Consider the following 27,261-nt stretch of genomic DNA (forward strand, 5'->3'; position numbering starts at 1 on the left):
AGAGCTGGGGTTACGTACATGAGTCACCGTGCCCAGCTCACATTCCCTGTTTTTGATCAGTTCACATGGGAATCCTACTTGTAGGTAACTGTTTTTCATTTTATGGTTTGATCTTTCCATTTTATTTATTTATTTTTTTTTTTTTTGAGATGGAGTCTCACTCTGTCACCCAGGCTGAAGTACAGTAGTACGATCTCGGCTCACTGCAACCTCTGCTTCCTGGGTTCGAGTGATTCTCCTGCTTCAGCCTCCCAAGTAGCTGGGACTAGAGGTGTGTGCCACCACGCCTGGCTAATTTTTGTAATTTTAGTAGAGATGGGGTTTCACCATGTTGGCCAGGCTAGTCTCGAACTCCTGACCTCAGGTGATCCACCCGCCTTGGCCTCCCAAAGTGCTGGGATTACAGGCGTGAGCCACCCCACCTGGCCATAATCCTTCCATTTTAAAAAGTACAAGTAAATATATATGCACAATATGTAGAGGCAGAGATCTTAATACCTTCTTGAAATGAATGGCAGCACACAGTAGGTACCGTCTCATCCACCCTTCTTTCTTCATGTAACAGTATATCCTGGAGATCCTTCTACAGTTGAATATAGAAACATCCTACCTTCCTTTTGCAGCTCATAGTACTGCATTGTGTGGAGATGCCAGAGTTGATTCAACTAGTTCTCTATTGATAGATATTTGGCTTATTTCCAGTTAAGTGGAGACAATCTTTTAAATCATGGCAACAACAAACTCAAACAGACAAATAGCTATGCAAACCACCGAGTGTTAAAAAGATACTTTGTAATTTCCCCACTGCTTTCCAATTTACAGAAGAAAAAAAAGAAACGAAATGACCCCAGATTTCAGCCGACAGTCACATGATAAGAAAAATAAGTTGCAGGACAGAACTAGGCTAAGAAAAGCACAATCAATGGTAAGTATTGTTTATAAAAGATTCGTCACCATAACATTAATGAAAATCTCCAGATCTCTAATCCTATTTGCAAAATTGAATTCGTTTATTTAATCAGAATCATGGAGTGGTGATTAAATTCGGGTTTCTGACACTGACAGACAGAGAAGCCATGACCTTGAAGATACACTTTATTTAATCTCTCGGAGCCTCTGTTTTCTCATCTGTTTAAAAAAAAAAAAAAAAAGACTGGATGAACTGATGTGTATGAAATTGCTTTGAAAACTGTATGATATAAGGGGAGTATTTTTGTTTGTTTGTTTGTTTGTTTGTTTAAGACAGAGTCTTGCACTTGTTTCCCTGGCTGGAGTGCAATGGCGTGATTTCGACTCACTGCAACCTCCGCCTCCTGGGTTCAAGTGATTCTCCTGCCTCAGCCTCCCAAGTAGCTGGGATTACAGGTGCCTCCACCATGCCAAGCTAATTTTTATATTTTTAGTAGAGATGGAGTTTCTCCATGTTGGCCAAACTGGTCTCCAACTGCTGACCTCAGGTGATCCACCTGCCTCAGCCTCCCAAAGTGCTGGGATTACAGGCATGAGCCACCGTTCCTGGCCAAGGGAAGTATTTTTTTTTTTTTTTATCAGTGGTTCTTTTTTCTGCCGAGTCCTTTGGGGCAGGGGGAGGTGCTATCAGAAATCGCTATCTCTAAGTGAAGGAAGGTTCCCCTGATCTAAGTGCATTTAGGCCAGGCATGGTGGCTCACGCCTTTAATCCCAGTACTTTGGGAGACTGAGGCAGGAGGATCACTTGAGGTCAGGAATTCGAGTGCAGTCTGGGCAACACGGCGAAACCCTGTCTCCACTAACAATACAAAAATTAGCTGGGTGTGGTGGCACATGCCTGTGGTGGGTGCGGGGGAAGCAGGAGGATGGCTTGAACCTAGGAGGCAGAGGTTATAGTCAGCCAAGATCGCACCACTGCACTCCAGGCTGAGCAACAGAGTGAGACTGTCTCAAAAAGAAAAAAAAAAAAAGAAAAGAAAAGAAAAAAAAGGAAAATGCATTTAAAGTAACTTTGGAAAACATGAATTAAGAACTTTTCCTTTCCTAATTAAAAAACAGCGAATTGACTACCTAATAAAGCCAGTAATTGTGACTAGGGAGCATTATCATTGCATAGCAGAGTTTCCCAAATCGTGGCTCCGAAGCCCTATGGATCTTTCAGCACATTATGCAAGTCTTTGGCACGAAGTAGAAAGGACTAAGGGTGAAATTAAAAGTTCATATATAGTAGTAAGGATTTAGAAAAGAGATGAGGATACACACTCAAGGAAAATTAATATAAAATGGATGTCAGCTGGCAGAGGAAAAAGTACGTACTCAGGAATAAATCACTTTTATAGCTCTGCTTTAAAGCTCTATTACTTTCTGTTTAAATGTATTTTCAAGTGTTATGTTGCAAAAAAAAAAAAAAAGCAGAGAGAGAGATGAGCTTCTTTAAACAGGGCCATCTGAATTCTGTAGGGCCAGTTTTGTTGGGCTGGATGAGGCTTATCATAGACATGTGTACTGATGCCCAAGGGAATGGGGGAGCTTAGAGCAAAGCAGTAAAATTGTCAGTGAAGCCATTAACTGAGAAAAATAACTATATGAGGCTTATCACATGAGCCATTATGGCGTGCTTCTGCCTGGTCTCCAGGCCGTGATAGGCAAGGAGTGGAAGAGAAGTCCAAGGGAGAATGGGGAATTTGAAGGACAATAAAAATTGATGGTGATGCATGCTGAGAAATTATCAGCACAGTCAGACATTTCTCCTGCTTCGAAAACACAAAACCCAAAGCTAAGCCATCCCCATGGGCTTTTGACATTAACCATCTGTCAAACACTAGCAGGGCTTGCTTAAGTGAAAGCATTCATTATAAATTAAAAAGTTAAGAAGTTGTACTAATTAAGGCTGAAAGGGAAACCAGAGTACGTTAAGCAATGATGGAAGAATTAGCTCTTCGTGAACGGGGCTCTTAAGTGTGTCTGTCTATTCTTGTGTTTTTTTGTAAATATACTAATTATAATCACTATTTATGTTTTGTAGTTTTGATAAAGAGTATAAGGCATCATTAAATCCCCCAAAAAGTATGCTGTGATATATGACTCATGCCGGTGATGAGCTTGCCAAAAACAAGCTTGGCTGTTTGGGATACAAGGCGGGTGTGACTCAGTTCTCCTCTCCACAGGATAGTAGTTCGCCCTCATCGGCCTCCTAAGTGATGCAAGACGATTGTGAAAATGAAGAAATAGGCCAGGCGTGGTGGCTCGTGCCTGTAATCCCAGCACTTTGGGAGGCCAAGGTGGGCGGATCACAAGGTCAGGAGATTGAGAGCATCCTGGCTAACACGGTGAAACCCTGTCTCTACTAAAAATACAAAAAAAAAATTAGCCGGGCGTGGTGGCGCGCGCCTGTAGTCCCAGCTACTCAGGAGGCTGAGGCAGGAGAATTGCTTGAACCCGGGAGGCGGAGGTTGCAGTGAGCCAAAATCACACTACTGCCAATCAGGGGAACAAAGGAAAGTGAGGGTAAAACTCTGGTAACTGCAGCCATAGAGTGAATTTGTTACGCCAGACATAGCCCAGGTGTGATTCCAGTGCAGAAAATCATGTATTCATTTGATACATGAATGTTACCAGAAAGGGGTCTGGATCTAGACCCCAAAAGAGAGTTCTTGGATCTTGTGCAAGTTCGTAAAGTGAAAGCAAGTTTCTTAAGAAAGTAAAGAAATAAAAGAATGGCTACCCCATAGAGCAGCTCCGAGGGCTGCTGGTTGCCGATTTTTATGGCTATTTCTCGATTATATGCTAAACAAGGAGTGGATTATTCATGCCTCCCCCTTTTAGACCATATAGGATAATTTTCTGATGTTGCCATGGCATTTGTAAACTGTCATGGCGCTAATGGGAGTGTAGCAGTGAGGATGACCACAGGTCACTCATGTCGCCATCTTGGTTTTGGTAGGTTTTGGCCGGCTTTTTTATTGCAACGTGTTTTATCATTAAGGTCTTTATGACCTGTATCTTGTGCTGACCGCCTATCTCATTCTGTGACTTAGAATGCCTTAACCGTCTGGGAATGCAGCCCAGTAGGTTTCAGCCTCATTTTACCCAGCCCCCCTTCAAGATGGAGTTGCTCTGGTTCAAACACCTCTGACAGAAAGTTCCCCCATCATTTAGACAGGTTTATGGAGGAAGATTTCAGGAGGACCTAGAGAAGTGGGTGAGCAGGACAAACTTAGGGGAGCACCTTCTAAAGACAAAGATGAAAGTGACATACCCCCAAACCCTGACCCTCAAACCTAGGAGGTTACCTGAGACCTGAACACTTGAAGATTCCTCGCTCCTATTATCAGGAAAGAGGCTTTGTTAAATGGAAAGGGCAGGAAGAGAGAAGACAATGGGAGAATAAAAGAGGACACGTGGCCGGGGGGCAGTGGCTCATACCTGTCATCCCAGCACTTTGGGAGGCTGAGATGGGAGAATAATTGAGGCCAGGAGTTTGAGACCAGCCTGGGCAACACAGCAAGATCCCATCTCTACAATAAAACGTTTTTGAATTAGCTAAGCATGGCAGGGGCATGCACCTGTAGTTCCAGCTACTCTGGAGGCTGAGGTGGGAGGATCACTTGAGCCCGGGAGTTTGAAGCTGTAGTGAGCCATGATCTCACCACTGCACTCCAGTCTGGGTGACAGAGTGAGACCCTATCTTAAAAAAAAAAAAAAAGTACAGGTAATATTCCTTAGTTCATCTCTCTGGGGATGTGGCTCTCAGATCACTGACACCAGCCTCCCTTTTCGCGTATCATTACTTAAGCCTACAGATGTGAGTGCTCTCTCCAAAAACAGAACCATACTTGGGGAAACGGTTTCACATCTTCCACATGTTGCAGTGAGCTTGTCATGTTTCCTATTCGATGAGTTTGAGTTTTCAAAACCTGCCCCCTTGCAAGTGTACCTCATTTGCTCTTCTGCTTTTGATTCTAAAGCGGACCCCAAGTGCTGCCTTAGAACCACTTAGTCTAACCATTTTTTGGGGTGAATGATTGATGAACGATGGGCTGGGCAAGGTGGCTTACACGTGTAATCCCAGAACTTTGGGAGGCTGAAGCAGGAGGATCACCTGAGGTCAGGTGGCCAACCTGGTGAAACCCCGTCTCTACTAAAAATACAAAAATTAGCTGGGTGTGGTGGTGGGCACCTGTAATCTTAGCTACTTGGGAGGCTGGGGCAAGAGAATCACTTGAACCCAGGAGGCAGAGGTTACAGTGACTTGAGATCGCACCATTGTGCTCCAGCCAGGGTGACAGAGCAAGACTCTGTCTCAAAAAAGAGAAAAAAGATGGGAATAAAGCTTAGACCTGATTGCTAATCCTTTACAGTTTTGAAGGCTCCTTATGAAAATTATGTAAATGTCAAGACACTCCCATTACAATTAGTTATGAGAACAAGATTCCATATAAAACAAAGCAATTGAAAATATAAACTCCGGCCGGGCACAGTGGCTCATGCCTGTAATCCCAACACTTTGAGAGGCCGAGGAGGGTGGATCACGAAGTCAGGAGATGGAGACTGGCCTGGTCAACATGGTGAAACCCCATCTCTACTAAAAATACAAAAATTAGGCATGGTGGTGCATGCCTGTAATCCCAGCTACTTGGGAGGCCGAGATCACACCACTGCACTCCAGCCTGGGTGACAGAGCAAGACTGTCTCAAAAAAAAAAAACAATATATATATATACACACATACACACATACACACACATACTGTGGAGTTTATATATGTATGTGTGTGTATATATATAAATTCCACAGTGTGTGTGTATATATATGTATATATACATATATATATATAAACTCCACAGTAGTCAGATACCATCTTCATTAAACTTAAAAGATTTTCAACCTTGTGTAAAGACATACAATATATATCTTTTTTAATTTTTTTTTTTTTTTTTTTGAGACAGAGTTTCGCTCTTGTTGCCTAGGCTGGAGCGCAATGGCGCAATCTCGGCTCACTGCAACCTCCACCTCCCAGGTTCAAGTGATTCTCCTGCCTCAGCCTCCCGAGTTGCTGGGACTACAGGCACCTGCCACCACGCTCAGCTAATTTTTGTATTTTTAGTAGAGACGGGATTTCGCCATGTTGGCCAGGCTGGTCTCACATTCCTGACCTCAGGTGATCCACCCACCTTGGCCTCCCAAAGTGCTAGGATTACAGGCATGAGCCACTGTGCCCAGCCCTATATTTTAAATTTTAACAGCAGTTGCATGTAATTCTTAGGGAAGAAAGGAGCTGTGTTCTTGAGGGAGAGACTACTAAACTCATAGGGAAGGAGGAGGCCTTGAGAGCAAGGATGTCAGCAGACTCTAGGCCTTCAGAGACAGGGAAAACCTGCTCGACTAGAGATTAGAGGAAGAATTTGTTGTTTCTGCTCCTGGAAGGGAAGAGGAGGAGGAGGAGGAGCGGGAGTAGGGCAGAAAGAGGTAGGAGGAGGAGGAGGAGAGAAGCCAAGATTAGGTAGGGGAGAGAGGTAGGAACAGTATTAGATACCACCTGTTCCAATTAAACCTGTTTGCCGTTACTGGGATGTAAATACCTGCCTCCATCTCTGCAGCAAATTCTACTCCATTTACACATGGAAGCAAGATCTTAGAAGTCTAGAAAGCTAAGAAAATGAACACTCCTTAGGACAATTCACAGAAAATAAGGAGATGGGCTTTGAACTTCCGAGGCCCTGGAATTGGGCTAAGAGGACCCTAGCTGACATCTTGTTTCTTTTCTTTGTTTTTTCCTTTATCAAGTATAAATACAAATACCTCTTGTCTAACACTGAACTTTTACTTGGGAGTTAGGTGTCCTCACTTTCTAGGTCCTGGTTCAGCCATGGATTTCAAAAAGCCTGCCATTTCAGAGCATTCACTTAAATACAAGTAACAAAAGTCTTTAATTGCCTGCTTACTCTAATTGCCTTAGATTAGACCTTATCTTTTTCTGTCCTCTGCTAATTCCAGCCTCTGAAATTACTTTTTTCACCTCTTTCCAGGGATAACTTTACTCTTAGAGTCCTGATTTTTAAAAGTGCTTCTTCACGCTTTCTCACCTTTTTTCCTTCACTCAAAAGAGGAAAAAAAAGAAAAGAAAAGAAAAAACAGGAATATACTCTACAGTGATTCCTGGATCATATTGTGGAATGAACAATGGTTTAAGAATCAGGAAACCCCAGTTCTAGTATCAACTCTGCCACTAATGAGTAGTCACTCAAATCCCCTGAGTCTTTGTTTCCTCATTTATAAAATGAGAGTTTGGTGGGTGCAGTGGCTGGGTAATCCCAGGGACACAGGAGGCTGAGGTGGAAGGATGGTTTGAGGTCAGGAGTTTGAGACCAACCTGGACAACATAGCGAGACCCCGTCTCTACAAAAAAAAAATAAAATAATTAGCCAGGCGTGGTGTCGCATGCCTGTAGTCCCAGCCACTTGGGAGGCTGAGGTAGGAGGATCACTTGAGCCCAGGAAGTTAAGGGGGCAGTGAGCCATGATTGTGCCACTGCATTCCAGCCTGGGTGACAGAGCACTTAAATAAATAATAATAATAGTAGTAATAAAATAAAAAAACATTACATTCGTGAATCCTAATTTTAAACCAATACAAACTATTTTCTGTTTCCAATCTTTTTCTTTGAACTGTAGGAAGTATAATGAACCAAAACAGAAGAATTTATAAAACAGTTTCTGTAGAAGGTTCCTTGCAGGCAGTCTTTAATATACTTCTTATCAAATTCTGATGCACTCCTCAGGTATTTGGGGTTTTTAAAATTTAAATTAATTTTTTTTTTTTTTTGCGACGGGTCTCACTCTGTCACTCAGGCTGGAGTGCAGTGGTGTGATCACAGCTCACTGCAGCCTCAACAACTCCCAGAGCTCAGGGGATCCTCCCACCTCAGCGTCACAGGTAGCCGGGACCTGTGCACCACCAAGTCTGGCTAATTGTGATTTTTTAGGGGGGTATTTTTTGTAGAAACAGGGTCTCGCTATTTTGCCGGGGCTGGTCCCAAATTCCTGGCCTCAAGCAATCCTCCTGCCTCAGCCTCCCAAAGTGCTGGGATTACAGGAATGAGCCACTCTGCAATGCCAGGTGTTCATTCTATAACAATGTCTGTCTGGTTTGAATGTGCAGAACCAAAAATATCCATGGGAGATATTTTTAATTATTTCATTCAACCAATGAAATTCCTGGGAATTCCATTTGGAAAGAGGAGTAAGAAAGAATATGGGATTTGCAGTCAGACAGACCTGGGTTCTTGTACTAAACAGTATGACTTCGGATGTTACTTAACCTCTCTAAGCCTCAGTTTCTTTGTCTGTAAAATGGGAATAATGACACCTACCTAAATCCCAGGTCTATATTAAGCATGTAATACATGTTTGTGCTGTCATTCAGTATCATATTATTTTTCTATTTTCTTTCTTTCTTTCTTTCTTTTTTGGGGGGGGATGGGGTCTCACTCTATGCCCAGGCTGGAGTACAGTGGGGCCATCTCAGCTAACTGCAACCTCTGCCTCCTGGGTTCAAACAATTCTCCTGCCTCAGCCTCCCAAGTAGCTTGGATTACAGCCACTTGCCACCATGCCCGGCTGATTTTTGTACTTTTAGTAGAGATGGGGTTTCACCGTATTGGCCAGACTGGTCTCAAACTCCTGACCTCAAGTAGTCCATTTGCCTCAGCCTCCCAAAGTGCTGGAATTACGGGCATGAGCCACCACACCCAGCCTACTTTGCTTTCTAAGGACACAGATTGGGATGCAAATAGCCTAGGTTCAATGCCCATCGTACCACTATTTTAGTAGTCTGGTGATTTTGGCCAAGTTGTGTAACCTCTCTGAGCCTCTTTTTCCTTATCTGTAAAATGGAGTTAGTAACAAGACTAACTAACGTCACTCAATTGGGAGGAGGATGTAAAGCATTTAGCATAGTACCTAGCTCAAAGCTAGTAGTGCTAATAGTAGTAGTAACAGCAGTAAAAATCATACTAAGCCATCACCCGAGCCCACAATGAAAGACAAGAGAAATCTGATGGTGAGCTGCGGCTGAGAGATAGATGGAGGAGGGACCTGCCAGGCAGCCAGAAAGCGTTAGCGGGAGGCCCTGGTCCATGGAACAAGAGTCTCCTTTTCACTTTTTCCTTGACCTTTCCCATTTATCTTCTTCTTCCTCCCTTTGTCTTTTCTCTTCCTTACAGTCAGTTTCTTTTCTTTTCTTTTCTTTATTTTTTAGACAGAGTCTCACTCTGTTGCTCAGGCTGGAATGCAGTGGTGCGATCTTGGCTCACTGCAGCCTCCGCCTCCCAGGTTCAAGCAATTCTCATGCCTCAGCCTCCCAAGTAGCTGGGATTCCAGGTGTGCACTACCATACCTGGCTAATTTTTGTACTTTTAGTAGAGCCAGGGTTTCTCCATGTTGCCCAGGCTGGTCTCGAGCTACTGGTCTCAAGCGATCTGCCTGCTTCAGCCTCCCAAAGTGCTGGGATTACAGATGTGAGCCACCGCACCTGGCCCTTATAGTCAGTTTCCACTGTGTAAGAAACAGTTGCATCAATAGCTATGTGGAATGTAAGCCATATATTTTCAGCTCCTGCATGGCCTCCGTATAGTCTTGTGCCTGTGTGTGTATTCCTCATCATTGTGGTGGTCGTTTTTTCTTTTTCTTTTTTTAGAGACAGAGTCTCGCTCTGTTGCCCATTCTGGAGTGGAGCAGTGCAATCAGAGCTCACTGCAGCCTTGACCTCCTGGGCTCAAGCGATCTTCCTGCCTTAGCCTCCCAAGTAGCTAGGAATACAGATGCACACCACCACACCTGGCTAATTTTTCAATTTTTTGTAGAGACAGGGTCTCACTGTGTTGCCCAGGCTGTTCTTGAACTCCTGGCCAAAAGCAATCCTCCCACCTTGCCTCCCTGAACACTGGGATGACAGGTGTGGCTCACTGCACCTAGCCAGTGTTTTGTTTTTTACTCCATATTCCTAGACTGAAGAGTGCATGTGTGTTGAACTCAGTGCCATGAATTATATGCTATGTGCACTCCACTGCCTGAGAACTACAATCTTGGTTGTTGTTAATTTTTTATACCTAAGAGATGAAAAAGCCTCCTTGGCAAGAATCCTGGGGGCAAAATCAACTGTCAGGCGAGCCCGCTACTTGGAGTCTTTGCATTTCTCCTTTGCCTGGAAGAGAGCTGAGTTTACTTGTTCTGTCTTGTTGCCTCTCGTTTCATCAGGCTATCCGTAATAAATTACTGTGATATTTCCAATGGAAATGATTCTACCCGCTCTCTTCACTGAGCATTTAGACCAATGCCAAATGGCTATTTGTTTTTATTTTAACACAAAATATTTGACACAAATTAACTTCTGTTCAGGACCTACCAGAAGAGAACTGTGTTTGTGATTTATATAATATTATTAGTTATATACATATTTGTTATAACATGCTTTGGTCACTCTTACCATTGGGGTTTAATATATATGTATGTAGGCTGGATGCAGCAGCTTATGCCCATAATCCCAGCACTTCGGGAGGCTGAGGCAGGGGGATCACTTGAGTCCAGGAGTTTGAGACCAGCCTGGGCAACATAATGAGACCCCCTCAGTCTCTACAAAAAATGAAAGTTAGCTAGGTATGGTGGTACACACCTGTGGTCCCAGCTACTGGGGCGGCTCAGGTTGGGGGGACTGGTTGAGCCTGAGAGGTTGAGACTGCAGTGAGTTATGATTGCACCACTGCACTTCAGCCTGGGTGACAGTGAGACCCTCTCTTAAAAATATATATATATATAAAATATATATATATATATTTATATATTTATAAATATATATAAATAACATAAAATAAGATATATATATGTACCATGTGTGTGTGTGTGTGTGTGTGTGTGTGTGTGTGTGTGTGTGTGTGTTAGTAATATAGTACTTTACCACAAATTACACTGGAAGTCGATTTTGTAAAACACAGATGTTTTGAAATATTAGTTCACAATGATTACTAACAACCAACCACTCAGACCTTATGGCCTATTTCACCTACTTGGAAGCATGAAAGATATAGTCACATAGTCTTGGATTTAAATTTCAAAACACTGGCTCAAGTTGCTTAGCCTTCCTCTGCAGCTAAAAATATTACCCCAAGGTTACTTAAAAGATAAACACAAAGCCAGGCCTGTGGATTCTTTAAAACTGCGTTGGTTATTTCTTTCTAACACCTTGCCTTTATTTCCGCCAGAAGCAAAAGCTGGGAGTGAAAGGGAATGTTTTGCTCATAGGTGTTGGCCAAATCGGGGGCCCTCTGGAAGGTGTCCAGACAGGACTGAGCAGCTTTCTGGGCTCCTGATCAGACAGGAGACAGCAGGGGTCCTTCTCCAGAATTCCTAGATGGAAAGTCCTTGAAGCAACTCCATCCTGAGGATTAAGCATCCTCTCAACCGGATGAAGCTGGGACTGGGACTAGCATCAGCCTCTTAGTCCTTCTTCTTAGAGGAAGGCCCCCCCGGGGAGGACCTCCTCAACCATCTCCTCTGCACTCAGAGGCTTTGTCTCTACCCATGACCTCAGCCCCCAACCTGTGCTTTAGGCAATTTACAGGGGTAAGTTTAAACTGTGCTTGCACTGCTAAAACCAATAACTTCTGATTTTATGTTTTTCAAACACAATAATCCATATTTATATACAATATTACCACATCACTCTGATAGCACCAGGAGGCAGCCAAATGCCTGGGCAGATAGGGGTGGGTCCCTGGTGAAATCCCACCACCAACCCGTAGACAGTTGAAAGCCTGAAAGCCACGCTACAAGTCAAATCCACAGACCTACTGAGAATCTGTCTTCCCGTTTGGCACGCTTTCCCCTGATTGATCCCCAGCCTTCACCTATTTTACACGTACCTACCCTTTTCTAATTGGTTTTCTACACTGTTGTGCCCACCTTTGACTGGTGTCTCTGCTTTAACCTTTTTTGTGTACTCACAAACCAATCAGCATGCACTCCCCATTCTGAGTCCATAAAAAGCCCTGACCCAGCCACATGGGGAGAGAGAAACCACCCAACTGTGGGGGTGGGGAACCTCCTCACCCCTCTGCATCCCCTCTCTGCTGAGAGCTGCTCTGTCCTCAATAAAATGATCTGCCCTCAGGCCAGGCACGGTGGCTCACACCTATAATCCCAGCACTTTGGGAGGCCAAGGTGGGCAGATCACCTGAGGTCAGGAGTTCAAGACCAGCCTTGCCGACATGGTGAAACCCCATCTCTACTAAAAACACACACAAAAAAATTAGCTGGATGTGGTGGCAGGTGACTGTAATCCCAGCTACTCGGGAGGCTGAGGCAGGAGAATCATTTGAACCTGGGAGGCAGAGTTTGCGGTGAGCCAGGATCACGCCATTGCACTCCAGCCTGGGCAGAAAGAGTGAAACTCTGTCTCAAAAAAAAAAAAAAAAAAAATCTGCCCTCAACACCCTTTATTGTCAGCCTGACCTCATTCTTCTTGGATGCTGGACAAGAGCTCAGGACCCACCAAGTGTGGGTACCCAAAAAGGCTGCCACACTGGCCTTTTGCCCTCACTAGCGGAGGGCAGCTGCCCCACGCGACAGGTGCAGGGGCCAATGAGTGCTAATATACTGCCATCCATTGGGCTATGGACAACGGAACTAAAAGAGCTAATCAGCACACTGACGCCCCCTCTGGGGCTTCAGGGTCGTGGGCACCCTTGTCCAGGAGCCACCACGTTCCCTTGAGGTAACATGCCTGGCCTGGCTGCAGGCCCTGCACATGGAGCTTGCTCCTGTGTTGGCGCTTAGAGTGGCCGACTGGGGTCCGCACTCACTCACTCGCATGCTCCCTCCCGCAAGGGGCTGAGTACAGCAGGCTGAGTAGACAGGGCGCCCCTGCTGCAAGTCTGGCAAAGGGGCCAAGAAAAATCCTGCATCGACTACTCAACTGGGAATCATCATAAAACGTTGAGATGGAGATTTTTTTAAAGGGGGGAGGTGAATCTTCTACAAAATGAAGATTGTCACAAAAAGTGAAGATGTGGTAAGATTCTTTACCACATCACAGGCTTGTGGTGAAGAAGAAATAAATTAATAAATGCATGTTAGCACAATGCCTGGCTGTCAGGTATTTGCAGTTATTACTGTCATTGGTATTCCTAGAGGAGGGACTGGCACAAAGCAGGTGCTGTCATTGTTGTTACTATATTTATCTATTTTCCGTATCCACATACTTCTTTACTTAATGTGTTCACTTCACTGATCCTCGGGTTGATCCAGTGGTATTGTTTGCATCAGTGATCATTTGCAGATATCTGCAAATAACATGAATGGAGAACAAACAAAAAAATCAATCAGGGGCCGGGTGCAGTGGCTCACACCTGTAATCCCAGCACTTTGGGAGGCCAAGGTGGGCGAATCACCTGAGGTCAGGAGTTCAAGACCAGCCTGGCCAACATGGTGAAACCCCGTCTCTACCAAAAATACAAAAATTAGCTGGGCTAATTTGCCACGTGGTGGCAGGCGCATGTAATCCCAGCTACTCAGGAAGCTGAGGCAGAAGAATAGCTTGAGCCCAGGAGGCAGAGGTTGCAGTAAGTTGAGATTGCACCACTGCACTCCAGCCTGGGCACCAGAGTGAGACTCCATCTCAAGAAAAAAAAAAAAAAGAAAGAAAAGAAAAGAAAAAAACATCAATCAAGGAGTGAAAAACACAGGTCTGTAGACAAGCTAGTATACATAGGCTGTTCCTGTTTCTACCTCTTCTTGGGCCTTAGCCTCCTGTGGGACCCTTGTCTTTCTTGGGCCCCTCACCTTCAGTAGCCTCTTGGCATTCTCACCCATTTCTCTGTGCCCAGTAAAATGACATCCAGTCTGAAAATAGGAATTTTCTATCCCCATCTAAAGTTCACTTGCAAGGTGGTTTCAGCCATTGCCCTGAGATGAGAAAGAAGAAGGAAGCATTGGTATGTGTATCATTAATGAACAAGGATTTTACAGGCACTGAACTAGCCCTAGGGAGATAATCATAAGATAACAGCCCCTGCCCTCGAGAACTTCCAGGCTACAAGGGAGAGCTTCTGGCCCAGCAAGGGAAAAGTCCCAGGAATCTGGGGCGGACAGTTGTATTAAGGTTCTTGCCTCTCCCCAGTGGGACTGGAAACCTAGTGGGAAATGTCAGGTTGGAGGTACCTCAGGGACCACAAGTATACGAGTTCAGAAGAGGTCTGAATAGATGGGCCCGGAGCCCAGGGGAATAGCAGGGCGACAGAAACACATCCAGCCATGGAAGATTCAGGCACTGATTGGCCAGGAAGCGGGCCAAGAACAGAACCCTGGCGAATTCCAATGTCAAACACATTGCCTTGCATTTCTCTTCTATTTCCTTCCCTTTAAAGACACAATAACGGCACATCAGGATATTGTGTAAATACCTCTAGAAAAAGAACAGAAGGCTCAACTGATGAGAAAAATATCTTTGAATTATCTGATCCCATCCCTCTTCATAGGGACAGATGGGGGATTGGAAAATTCTTTTGTTGTTGTTGTTGTGTTTTTTTGTTTTGTTTTGTTTTTGTTTTTGTTTTTGACAAAGTCTCACTGTGTTGCCCAGGCTGGAGTGCAGTGGTGCGGTCTCAGCTCACTGCAACCTCCGCCTCCCGAGTTCAAGTGATTCTCCCGTCTCAGCCTCCCAAGTAGCTGGGATTACAGGAGTGCACCACCATGCCTAGCTAATTTTTTTGGCATTTTTAGTACAGATGGGGTTTCACTATGTTTGCCAGGCTGGTCTCGAAAGCCTGACCTTAGGTGATCCGCCCACCTTGGCCTCCCAAAGTGCTGGGATTACAGGCGCGAGCCACCATGCCTGGCCGGAATATTCTTACGATGGTGTTCCAGGGCAGCACTAGGAATGCGGATAGATGGCATGGCCATTGGCAACGTCCACCTACCAAAAAGCGGAGGGGCCTGCACAATCATAAAGGATCATTCATGTTGGCGTCGTTTGTAGGAGCAGGACATTGAAAATGGCCCAAATAATCTATTGGTATGGTTCATCTGCTCTACAGCCATTGAAAGACTACGGAAGTTCTTCGTGTATTGATTTGGGTTTTGTTGTTGTTGTTGTTGTTGTTGTTATTTTGTTTTGTTTTGAGATGGAGTCTCACTCTGTTGCCCAGGCTGGAGTGCAGTGGTGCGATCTCAGCTCACTGCAACCTCCGCCTCCCAGGTTCAAGCGATTCTCCTGCCTCAGCCTCCTGAGTAGCTGAGATTACAGGTGCCCACCGCCATGCCCAGTTAATTTTTGTATTTTTAGTAGGGATGGGGTTTCACCATGTTGGCCAGGCTGGTCTCGAACTCCTGACTTCAGGTGATCCACCCACCTCGACCTCCCAAAGTGCTGGGATTACAAGCGTGAGCCACTACACCCGGCCTCGTGTATTGATTTGTAACAGTCACACACGCACACACACACATACACACACACACACACTCCATACATAGCCTCTCACATATATAGTGAGCAAACAGCAGTGGTGTTCACAGCGTGCTACCAATTGTGTTAAAAAGGAGAGTGGGACGGTACATTTGCATTTTATGTCTACATTTGCTCACATGCATACACAATATCACTGGAAGTAGACAAAACAAAAAACAAAACAGAAAAACAAACACAACCCTGGTAACTTTGAGAAAGGGAATTAGGAGGCTCAAGGATGAGGTGGGAGCAGATTTTTTGCTGAATGCTTTTGTACCTTTTGAATATTGAACTATGTAGAAAAGTAACCTATTCAAAAAATAAACAAGCTTAATTATTTTCAAAGAGACAAGCAAAAATAATCCCTGAGGAGCCATAGGAAAATGCCCTTTAGGGAAGATTCTCACGGAGAATAGAGGTGTCATGAAATGTGCCTTGCTGTGTCTCGAGGTGCTCAGAAGTTAAACCATGTGAAACTTGGCCTGAGTTATCCGGCTAAGATGCTTCTTGCTGTGAAGTCTATGTGCTGTGAAGACGGACCTTTCTGGGGGAAGAAGGTGGGGGTGGATTCACAGCCAGGGGAAAAGATCAGAAGGAAAGAAAAGGTTTGCCGGGCGCGGTGGCTCATGCCTGTAATCCCAGCACTTTGGGAGGCCGAGGCGGGCGGAAAGATCGAGACCACGGTTCTCTACTAAAAATACCAAAAATTAGCCGGGCGCGGTTGTGGGCGCCTGTAGGGGGAGACCCCAACATCGCGCCACTGCACTCCAGCCTGGGCGACAGAGCGAGACTCCGTCACAAAAAAAAAAAAAAATAAATAAGAAAAGGTTTGGGAGACCCCAACATCGGTATAGAAGAAACTTCTAGTTATCATTTCAACCAGATAGTCAGGTGCTATAGAGCAGGATCGAGAACTGGAAGATTTTTACCCTTTTATAGAACTTCCCCATGTTTTCTCCCTTAAATCTTATCTTTTCTCTTGTAATAATGGACATGAAAGTCTCAAAATGAAGAGGGTCTGTGAGCTTGTGTTCCGGGACCACAAGAAATGGTGGCCGGAAGGAGACCATCTTCCTTGAGCCCATCTTGGAGGGAAGAGAAATGCCATAGTCTGGATGGGTGGTGACAGCTACCAAGAGGAGAGGAGAGCAGGGGAAGCCCTGGGACCTGCCATGGTGAAGTGGGAGGGCTGTGAGGAGCCTGCCTGGACCTGTGAACTGCCCGGGGACTCAGGAGAAAGGGGTTCTGCAAATGCAGTGACAGATAAGCATTACTCGGTAATAGGATTAAATTTGAAACTCTTACAGGTGAGATGTGACTAGCCCATTCTTGTATCACAGAGAGCTAGGCTTTTTCTTCATTCAACAGGTATTATTTTATTTTATTTATTTATATTTTTTGAGATGGAGTTTCACTCTTGTTCCCCAGGCTGGAGTGCAATGGCGTGGTCTTGCTTACTGTGACCTCCACCTCCCAGGTTCAAAAGATTCTCCTGCCTCAGTCTCCTGAGTAGCTGGGATTACAGGCACCCACCACCATGCCCAGCTAATTTTTTTCATTTTTAGTAGAGACAGGGTTTCACCATGTTGGCCAGGCTGGTCTCTCAGGTGATCCGCCCGCCTCGGCCTCCCAAAGTGCTGGGATTACAGGTATGAGCTACTGCACCTGGCCATTCAACAGGTATTATTTTATCTTCATTGTTACTAAAAAAGCATAGAGGAACCTTCCTGTTTATTTTCTTACCTCATGCTGATCTTGAAACAACAATGAAAATGCTTCCACTACAGGGATCTTAATCAACACCAAACACTTCAAACGAGGGAAGATCATTTACTCCCATCTCTTCCCCCTTTTCCTTTCCGATGCTAACAACTTGCTACTTTAACCCCAGTTTTGCCCACTCTTTCCCAGAAAAAATCAACAAACATGTCTGCACCTACTATAGGCAGACACCTGTCGATTCAATGAAGTGTAGGCTTCCAGCTTTGGCTGGGCACAGTGGGCCTGTAATCCCAGCACTTCGGGAGGCCAAAGCGGGAGGATTGCTTGAGTTCAGGAGTTCAGGACCAGCCTAGGCAACATAGGGAGACCCTCATCTCTAAAAAAAAAAAATGTAAAAAATTTAGCCAGGCATCGTGGTGCACATCTGTGGTCCCAGCTACTCGGGAGGCTGAGATGGGAGGATTGCTTGAGCCCAGGAGGTCAAGGCTGCAGTGAGCTGTGATTGTGCCGCTGGGAGACCAAGTGAGACCCTGTCTCAAAAATAAAATAAAATACAGTTTTTAGTTTTGCTTGCAGGGAGTTTGCAGTCTCACTGGGGGACAAAGAATTACACTTAGAAGTGAGTACTAATGCTTTAGAGCATATGTTCAACACGAAGCCAGAGAAGTCGGTAATAAAGGCTTCGGGAATCCACCTGCTGGAAACATCCTGTGGATGGAGACACGCAAGCTTCTTGCAGGAAGGCAGGCCTGGAAGGACAGGTTAGACTTACGGGAGGACTACAGAGAGCACTTCAGGCAGGTGTGGAGCTTCCTTGTGGAATGAGAGGGAGCCGTTAGCTGAAGGGGAGGACCAGGGAGCTGTCATTGGTGGATGTCGTTGCTGAGTCAATGAAAGTCTAAAGTAGGATTTTCCCAGACTTACAGAAACCCTGTGTATTGCAAACATACCCGCCACAGTGTTAAAGAGATAACAAGGACTCTGATCAGACTCCTGTGACTTGGCAGCTTAGTATGGAGTAACGGGGGGGCATTGTGCTCAGGGGAGGCTACGGTATCTGTGTTCAGCCCAATCCTCTTAGGTCTCTCCTTGCACAGTTGGAACCAAGATAAGGGCGAACTTTAAAGAGTGCCTCACTCTCTCTCCCTTCAAGCTCAACTCGGATTATTTCTTTCTTTTCCTCTCTCCATTCTCTTCGCTTTCCTGCTCACGGCCAGATGTCGAGGAGAAATCCCTTCCCACTGTGAGTTTTGGTTGTGATGTCAACCTGTGACATTTGCCTTTTTAGAGAGATCAAGCGCATGCATTGATTAATGGAGAGTGTAAATTATGGGAACAGGCTGGGCACGGTGGCTCACGCTGGTAATCTCAGCACTTTGGGAGGCAGAGGCGAGAGGATCAAAGAATTCAAGACCAGCCTGGACAACATAGGGAGGCCTCATCTCTAAAAAATATCTATTTTTTAAAATACTTAAAATTAAAATATGGGGATGATGCCAATAGTCTCATCTAAAAATCCCAAGTTTCTAGCTCCAGCTGTGATGCTTTTTAGCTGTGTGAACTTGGACTGTCACTCAAATTCCTCAGTTTCACTTATCTGCAAAATGAAACTTATTAATACTATCCTCTCTACTGCATGTGATCTTGAGGTTCAGATGAAATAATGTGAGAGCACTTTGGACGCTAAAGACCGTATTATTTGTAGCTCAGGGTGAAGACTGCATGGGGGCAGAGGGAAGTGAAGTTGGGAAATCTCAATAAATCCAGTCAGCCCTATACTTTTATAAAATTGTTTTATGTCGTTAAAAATAAGTTTAACTAGATAGCTCCCTTGGTGTTTTAATAACTCTCGCTTTCATGATTCCTTTTTCCTTTCTAGATGTCCCTAAGTTCCAGCTCTCCCCTAAAAGTTCCAGCTCATCTCGCCTGGCCTCCTCCTGAGTCAGTGGGACTCCCAGCCACTGCCACCACAGCTGAAATTCTCATGCAGCATCTTCAGAGACACCCTGGGCCCCAGGCATGACTCATCCAGGTTCCAGAGCCAAAGCGGACTGAACAACATAGAAAGACTTTTATTATAGAAATGACAAGATGCTTTGCACAGTGGAGAGCTGAATTTACTTGGCTCCTATTAGAAACTCTTTCAGCTTAAGTACTTATTGTGGTAGTGAGTCCTACAGTATTTCAGTAAAAAGGAATTCATGGCATAAATGTGGACAGATTTACGGATGTAGAAACATGATGATAGATATCATGAGGTTAGTGATGGGACATATAACGGCACCACTGGTAGTACCAGGTGGGTGAGGCAGGTCCCAGAAGGATACAGGCTCATTCCCAAGGCTGCATGAGCAGTTGAATGGAGGGGCTGTTTACCGTGGTATCTTAGTTTGCTAGGGCTGCACCAGAGACCAAGAACCTTCAACAACAGGAATGTATTTCCTTGCAGTTCTAGAAGCTAGACACCCAGGATCTGGCAGGGCTGGTTTCTCCTGAGGCCTCTCTCTGGGCTTGTAGATGCCATCTCCTCCCTGCATCCTCAAGTGGTCATCCCTCTGTATATGTCTGTGTCTAAATTTCTCCTCCTCCTCCTCCTCTTCTTCCTTCTTCCTCCTCCTCCTTCTTCTTCTTCCTTCTTCTTCCTCCTCTTTCTCTTCTTCCTCCTCCTCCTCCTTCTTCTTCTTTCTTCTCCTTTCTTCTCCTCCTTCTCCTTCTTCTTCTTCCTCTTCCTCTTCTTTTTTTTTTCCTTTTTGAGATGGAATTTCACTCTTGTTGCCCAGGCTGGAGTGCAATGGCACCTCAGCTCACTGCAACCTCTGCCTCCCAGGCTCATGCAATTCTCCCACCTCAGCCTCTGGAGTAGCTGGGATTACAGGCACCCACCACCGTGCCCAGCTAATTTTTTGTATTTTTAGTAGAGATGGGGTTTCGCCATGTTGGCCAGGCTGGTCTCAAACTCCTGACCTCAGGTGATCCACCCACCGCAGCCTCCCAAAGTGCTGGGATTACAGGCGTGAGCCACGGTGCCTGGCCTTAATTTCTTCTTAAAAGGACGCCAGTCCTATCGGGTTACCGCCCACCCTAACCACCTCATTTAACCCTAACCACTTCTTTAAATACTCTGTCTCCAAATACAGTCACATTCTGGGGTCCCGGGGGTTAAGATTTCAGCATAGAATTTGTGGGAGACATAGTGTAGCCCATAACATATGCTGTGGGCAGAGTTAAGAGAATGAAGAAGGAGCCGGGTGCAGTGGCTCACGCCTGTAATCCTAGCACTTTAGGAGGCTGAGGTGGGCGTATCGCTTGATCCCCTGAGTTCAAGACCAGCCTGGGCAGCATGGTGAAACCCCATCTCTACCAAAAAAAAAGAAGAAAGAAAAGAAAAAAGTAGCTGGACATGGTGGTACACGCCTGTAGTCCCAGCTACTTGGGAAGCTGAGGCATGATGAGAATCGCTTGAGCCCGGAAGGCAGAGGTTGCAGTGAGCCAAGATGGCACCACTGCACTCCAGCCTGGGTGACAAAGTGAGACTCTGTCTCAAAATAAATAAATAAATAAAAAGAGCATGAAGAAGGGCTGGTGAAGTGCCCAGGAACTGGCAACAGCAGAAAACTGTATCATCCCTTAGGCTGCAGAGGCAAAGGAGAGAGAGAAGGTGGAGTTGCTGGGATCAGTGAAGAGCTGTAGCCACGGAAGAGGGGCCGTCCACCAGGACGTGTGTGGTGTGGCCGAGCGACACAGCCACATCAAAACTGACGCCTGGGAGCTGGGTGCAGTGGCTCACACCTGTAATCCCAGCACTTTGGGGGGCCAAGGTGGGAGCACTAGAGCCTAGGAGTTTGAGACCAGCCTGGGCAACATTGTGAGACTCCATCTCTAGAAAACAAAACCAAACAACAACAAAGAAACCCCAAGGCCTCGCAGGGAGGGAAGACGGAGAAGACCCCCCACCTCTCTCCCTTCCCAGCCTTCCTCACTTTCAATAGCACCTCCCTTTGATCAAACCCATCTGGGTTTGGACCTCCTGGGCCCAAGCCATCCTCCCACCTCAACCCCCTGAGTAGCTGGGACCACAGGCACATGCCACCTGGCTAATTGTTCTTTGGTTTTTTGTAGAATCAAGGTCTCCCTACGTTGCTTAGGCTGATCTTGAACTCCCGGCTCAAACTATCCTCCCATCTTGGCCTCATAAATTGTTGGGATTACAGGTGTGAGCCCCTGCACCCAGCTAACATCTGTTTTTCTATCATTCTGCTTTAACTAGATTAGAATCCTAGAGTCTGGGTGCAGTGGCTCACACTTGTAGTCCCAGCAATTTCGGAGGCTGAGGTGGGTGGATCACTTGAGGCCAGGAGTTTGAGACCAGCCTGGCCAACATGGGGAAACCCCATCTCTACTAAAAATAGAAAAATTAGCCGGATGTGGTGGCAGGCACCTGTAGTCCCAGCTACCCGTGAGGCTGAGGCAGGTGAATCGCTTGAACCCAGGAGGTGGAGGTTGCAGTGAGCCGAGATCGTGCCACTGCACTCCAACGTGGGTGACAGAGTAAGACTCTGTCTCAAAACAAAACAAAAACACTCACACACACGTTTGCCAAGCTTGTAATGTTGAACACTTATGTCCTTGCGCTACATACTGTAAATATATATTTTGGCATGGTTCACGATAGTGGCCTGGCAGTTCCCTGGATATATACTTGCTTCTTGCTTTATCCGTGTTGTTGGAAAAGACGTGAAATCACTCTTTTTTGTGCCTGCACAATTGGAGAATGTTAACTTTCTTGGTGGTTGCTTTTCTTTTTCCTTTTCTTTTCTTTCATTCTCCTTCCCCCAGCCACCCTCACCCCCATCACACACCCACCCCCACACACACACCCCGGCCTCCTCCTCCTTTTTTCATTTTTTTTCATCTGGGCTCTCCTACTTGTGTTGCTCAGTTGCTCAGGCTGGTCTCAAACTCCTGGCCTTGAAACTTCTCCTGTCACATCCACTGTCTGGTTATTGAAAGGGTCATCTCTTGTAAAATGAAAAAGATGAAAAAATAAAGACACACACACACACACACACACACACACACACACAAAAGATAGTGGCCTGGGCCGGGCGCGGTGGCTCATGCCTGTAATCTCAGCACTTTGGGAGGCCGAGGCGGGTGGATCACAAGGTCAGGAGATCGAGACCATCCTGGTTAACACGGTGAAACCCCGTGTCTACTAAAAATACAAAAAATTAGCTGGGCGTGCTGGCGGGCAGGCGCCTGTAGTCCCAGCTACTCGGGAGGCTGAGGCAAGAGAATGGCGTGAACCCGGGAGGCGGAGCTTGCAGTGAGCCGAGATCACGCCACTGCACTCCAGCCTGGGCGACAAGGCGAGACTCAGTCTCAAAAAAAAAAAAAAAAAAAAAAGATAGTGGCCTGGGTGGAAGGCCCCAGACACAGGGGTATTGATGCCCAAATGATAGGTGGGTTCAGTTGATTTGTTTGTCCTATCCAGGGTGAAGCGAATGTGTCTCCCTGAGTTGAGACCTTGTATTCCTCCCATGTGTTCCAAAAGAAGACGGCTGTCAGGAAGGGTTTCCTCCTGGGCTGCCCCCAGAAGCCAGGGACAGACAGATAAGCTGGGATGGCATGTAGCTCCGTGCGTCTGACCCCCTTTGTCCCAGTGCATTCTTTGATTATATCACGAGCCTGTCACTTTGCAGGCAGATGTTTGAATGGGCCAGACCAGAGTCTGTTCACAGCCCCTTTCAGAATAAGCCAAGATCCCCTGGGGCAAGGACGTATCAGGAGAAAGAAAGGCCCCTCCAGTGCCAGAGGCTGCATGTTGTCTCTTTTATTTGAGATAGGATCTCTCTCTGTGGCCCAGGCTGAGTGCAGTGGCGCCATCACAGCTCACGGCAGCCTCGACCTCCCAGGCTCCAAGCAGTGCTCCCACCTCAGCCTCCTGAGTAGCTGGGATTACAGGCGTGTGCCACCACACCCAGCTAATTTGTTAATTTTTTGTAGATATGGGGTTTCCCTATGTTGCCCAGGCTGGTCTTGAACTCCTGGGCCCAAGCAATCTTTCCACCTTGGCCCCACAAAGTGCTGGGATTCCAGGCATGAGCCCCCGCGCCCAGCCTGCATGTTGTCTTAAGGAATATTCGGGTTATCTATTTCTGTGTAATAAACCACCCTGAATGCACTTGCTTGCAAGTCCGTCATTTTCCTCATGAATCTGTGGTTTGGGCTCTGTGGGGAGGTTGTCTCTCTCTCAGAGACAAGACCTCCGACCCACACAGCATCCTCCACATCCTCTCAACCGAGGGCTGCAGGATCCATGTCCGAAGGGATACAGGGACATGGCTGGAAAGTGGGTGTGTGCCACACTGAGAGCTCAGCCGGGACTGAGGGCGGGGCCTCTTTACCTTTCCATGTGGCCTGGGGTTTTCATGGCAGGGGGGCTGGGTTCTAAGGATGAGGGTCCCAAGAGAGAGCCAGATTGACTGGAATCACCTTTGAGGTCCCAGCCTTGGAAGTCTCCTAGTCTCTTCCACCATCCCTAGTTGGCCAGAGGGGCTTGTCCAATTTCAAGCAGAGAGGACGAAGACTTGGGAGAGCTGCAAGGTTCTAGGAGAACATGTGAGATGGGAAATAATCTTGTGATCATTTGGGGGTAGGCTCTGTGCCCCAGGATGGTTCCCTGGGCAACCCTTGCCATACATTGGACACAGACATGTGAGGTAGGCACATCTCCCATTGTGGTAGGAACCAGGTAATGGTTGGTAAACTGTGTTGATATTCATTCACTCAGCAAAACTTTTTTTTTTTTTTTTTGAGATGAAATCTCGCTCTTGTCCCCAGGCTGGAGTGTGATGGCATGATCTCGGCTCACTGCAACCTCCACCTCCCAGGTTGAAGCGATTCTCCTGCCTCGGCCCCTCTGAGTAGCTGGGATTACAGGCATGCGCCACCATGCCCGGCTAATTTTTGTATTTTTAGTAGAGATGGGGTTTCACGATGTTGGCCAGGCTGGTCTCGAACTCCTAACCTCAGGTGATCCACCCACCTCGGCCTCCCAAAGTGCCGGGATTACAGGCGTGAGCCACCGTGCCCGGCCACATTCAGCAAAACTTTATGAATGCCCACTTTGCACCAGACTTCATGCAAGTCTCTGGGAATATAGATATGAGAAAGAAACTGTTCCTGCCTTCAACGCGGTGATCATAGCTGCGAAGGAGACAGAGCGGCCAGGCTGTGAAAGCTCACAGAAGGAAGGAGTGAGCCACTCCACGGGGCATTGCAGAAGTGATGTCCAAGCAGAAACTCCAGATGGGTCAGGCACGGTGACTCACACCTGTCATCCCAGCACTTTGGGAGGCCGAGGCAGGTGGATCACTTGAGGTCAGCAGTTCGAGATCAGCCTGGCCAACATGGTGAAACCCTGACTCTACTAAAAAAGTACGAAATTTAGCCAGGCGTGGTGGCACGTGCCTGCAGTCCCAGCTACTCAGGAAGCTGAGGCACTAGAATTGCTCAAATCCAAAGGGCAGAGGTTACAGTGAGCTGAGATTGCATCAGTGCACTCCAGCCTGGGTGACAGAGCAAGACTCTGTTGAAGGAAGGAAGGAAAGGAGGGAGGGAAGGAGGGAGGGAGAAACCTGGGATGGGATGAACAGTATTTCATAGTAACTACGAGGTTTGAGTGTACAAGGGGGAGCATTCCACAGAGAGGACGGAGAGGAATAAAGTAAGCCAAATAAAGTAAAGAGACCCCAGACCAAACCTGGGTGACCAAGCATCCTGGTTTGCCAGGGCTGTCCTGGCATTAGCACCACAAGATCCACATCCAGGAAACTTCTTGTCACTGTGAGTGGTCCTTGTAAAACGTCCAGTGCAGCTGGAGCCTAGAGGAGTGGGGCTGAGTTGCAGCAGGGTTGGAAAAGAGAGATAGCCGAAAAGATAGCCAGGAGCCCAAATGGGAAGCCAGGCTGTGCTAAGGAGTTAAGACACTATCTCCAACATAGCTGAGCAATCAGGACAGGATTTTAAAGAGGAGAGTGACTTGCTAGGACTTGCATTTGAAAGAGCTCTGACTTCTGGATAATGCGGGAGAGGGGCAACACTGAAGACCAGTTTGGGGCCATCACAGTTTTCCAGGGAAGAGATGCTGCTGACTTGAACTGAAAGTAGTGGAGGAGGGTGGAGAGAATACAAGGAGGTTGTAGAATGTCTTCAGGAGAAATAGCAGAACTTAGAATTTTCTTAGCTGGGTGCGGTGGCTCAGGCCTGTAATCCCAGCACTTTGGGAGGCCGAAGCTGGCAGATCACGAAGTCAGGAGATTGAGACCATCCTGGCCAAGGTGGTGAAACCTCATCTCTACTAAAAATACAAAAATTAGCTGGGTGTGGTGGCGCGCACTTATAATCCCAACTACTTGGGAGGCTGAGGCAGAAGAATCGCTTGAACCAGGGAGGCCGAGGTTGCAGTGAGCTGAGATCACGCCACAGTCCTCCAGCCTGGCAACAGAGAAACATGCCATCAAAAAACAAAACAAAAAAAACAGAGAGACAGAAGGATGCAGACCAAGGGATGGGAGCGTCACCTCCTCAGGACTCTAAGAGGATGGCAGAAGGCTGCTCTCAGAAACAGAGATTTCAAGAGTTTCTTAATCCCTTTGTAACTTGTCCCTACCCTGATTATATTTGCAAAATCCTAAAACCAGAGGACCTATGTAAGTTTCTTTGTGTGCACGACGGACAGCGGAAGCTATGGAGGCAGTGCCTCTGCCATCAGCCAATTTAGGAAAGGGAGAGTTCGGGGGATGAAACTCAAGAGAGAGACAGCTGTGGGAAGGGCACTACTGAGAAGACAGGGAACCCGTGAGTTCTGGGGTCCTTGCTCCAAACGACTAGGGAATCTGACAACTATACCTATGTGGTTGGCCCTTCCAGGTCCAGACAAACGGAAGCTGGCACCATTAAAAAACCCCAGTGCTGGCTGGGTGAGATGGCTAACACCTGTAATCTAAGCACTTTGGGAGGCCGAGGTGGGTGGATCACTTGAGGTCAGGAGCTCAAGACCAGCCTGGCCAACATGGTGAAACCCCGTTTCTACTAAAAATACAAAAATTAGCTGGGCGTGGGGGTGGACGCCTGTAATCCCAGCTACTCGGGAAGTTGAGGCAGGAGAATCACTGGAACCCAGGAGGCACAGGTTGCTTTGAGCTAAGATTGCATCACTGCACTCTAGCCTGGGCCACAGAGTGAGACTCTGTCTCCAAAAACAAAAAAACTAAACAAACAAAAAACCCAAAAACCACAAAAAAAATCCAGTGCCATCTCAAGTTCCTCCTTAACCAGCCAGGTTTACATTCTGATGTGAATCTCGACTTCTCTCCCCGTCGAAGTCTTGATCTTCCCGTATTCACGTTATATATACTCTGTCCATTTTGCTCAATCTGTCTTCTACTCGAGTGATTTCTGCATGTATCTTATTCCCCCACTAGGTTGGGAATTCCTCAAAGGATTCCAGTTTCATTCATGCCATATTTCCACATTTTCTTTCACGCAGTAGACACATGATTGGCGTTTGACAGTAGCACTGTCATTGGAATGTCTTTGGAAGATCCAAAATGTGCATTTCTCAGCAGGCTTTCTGTAGTCATTGACACCAGCAGAGAAGGAACACAAGAGGGCGCTCCTTCCCCTCTTATTTGAGATCAGGGCACATCACTACTACCCATTTGTGTCTCAAAAATTCAAACAGGACTGGCGTTCATGAAAACACAGATTTCATCACTACTAGGCAGGGGCTCTGGGAAATTTTGAATATACATGCTGACACCCTTAGGGAATCACTCACTTATTCCACTCAAGTCTTTGATTCCATTAGAATCATTCAAGCAAATAATCACATTGTCAGTTTTTGAACAACTAAAAGTCTAAAGAAACATAACCACTTTAAAAAGTAACCAACTGACCAGGTGCGCTGGCTCACGCCTATAATTCCAGTACTTTGGAAGGCCGAGGCAGGCGGATCACAAAGTTATGAGATCAAGACCAGCCTGGTCAACATGGTGAAACTCGTCTC

The 27,261-nt window shown here is 46.4% G+C and overlaps 1 protein-coding gene across 6 annotated transcripts in view; it reads left to right on the top strand.

Annotated features, from left to right (window-relative positions):
• Nucleotides 1–19,396, top strand: part of FBXO16 (F-box protein 16) — a 162,402-nt gene extending 143,006 nt beyond the window's left edge. For 2 of the 6 annotated variants that reach the window (XM_050802539.1, XM_050802538.1), the window contains 3 exons: nucleotides 823–925; nucleotides 18,407–18,432; nucleotides 19,069–19,396. In XM_050802539.1, coding sequence (XP_050658496.1) covers nucleotides 823–925; nucleotides 18,407–18,432; nucleotides 19,069–19,078 — 139 coding nt within the window. In that variant the 3' untranslated portion in view covers nucleotides 19,079–19,396. The remainder of the gene's footprint in view (nucleotides 1–822; nucleotides 926–18,406; nucleotides 18,433–19,068) is intronic. The other 4 variants (XM_050802536.1, XM_050802537.1, XM_050802540.1 and 1 more) reach the window with 3 other exon arrangements.
• The last annotated feature ends 7,865 nt before the right edge of the window (nucleotides 19,397–27,261 follow it).

The sequence above is a fragment of the Macaca thibetana genome, chromosome 8, assembly GCF_024542745.1.
Source record: "Macaca thibetana thibetana isolate TM-01 chromosome 8, ASM2454274v1, whole genome shotgun sequence".
Taxonomy (NCBI): Eukaryota; Metazoa; Chordata; class Mammalia; order Primates; family Cercopithecidae; genus Macaca; species Macaca thibetana.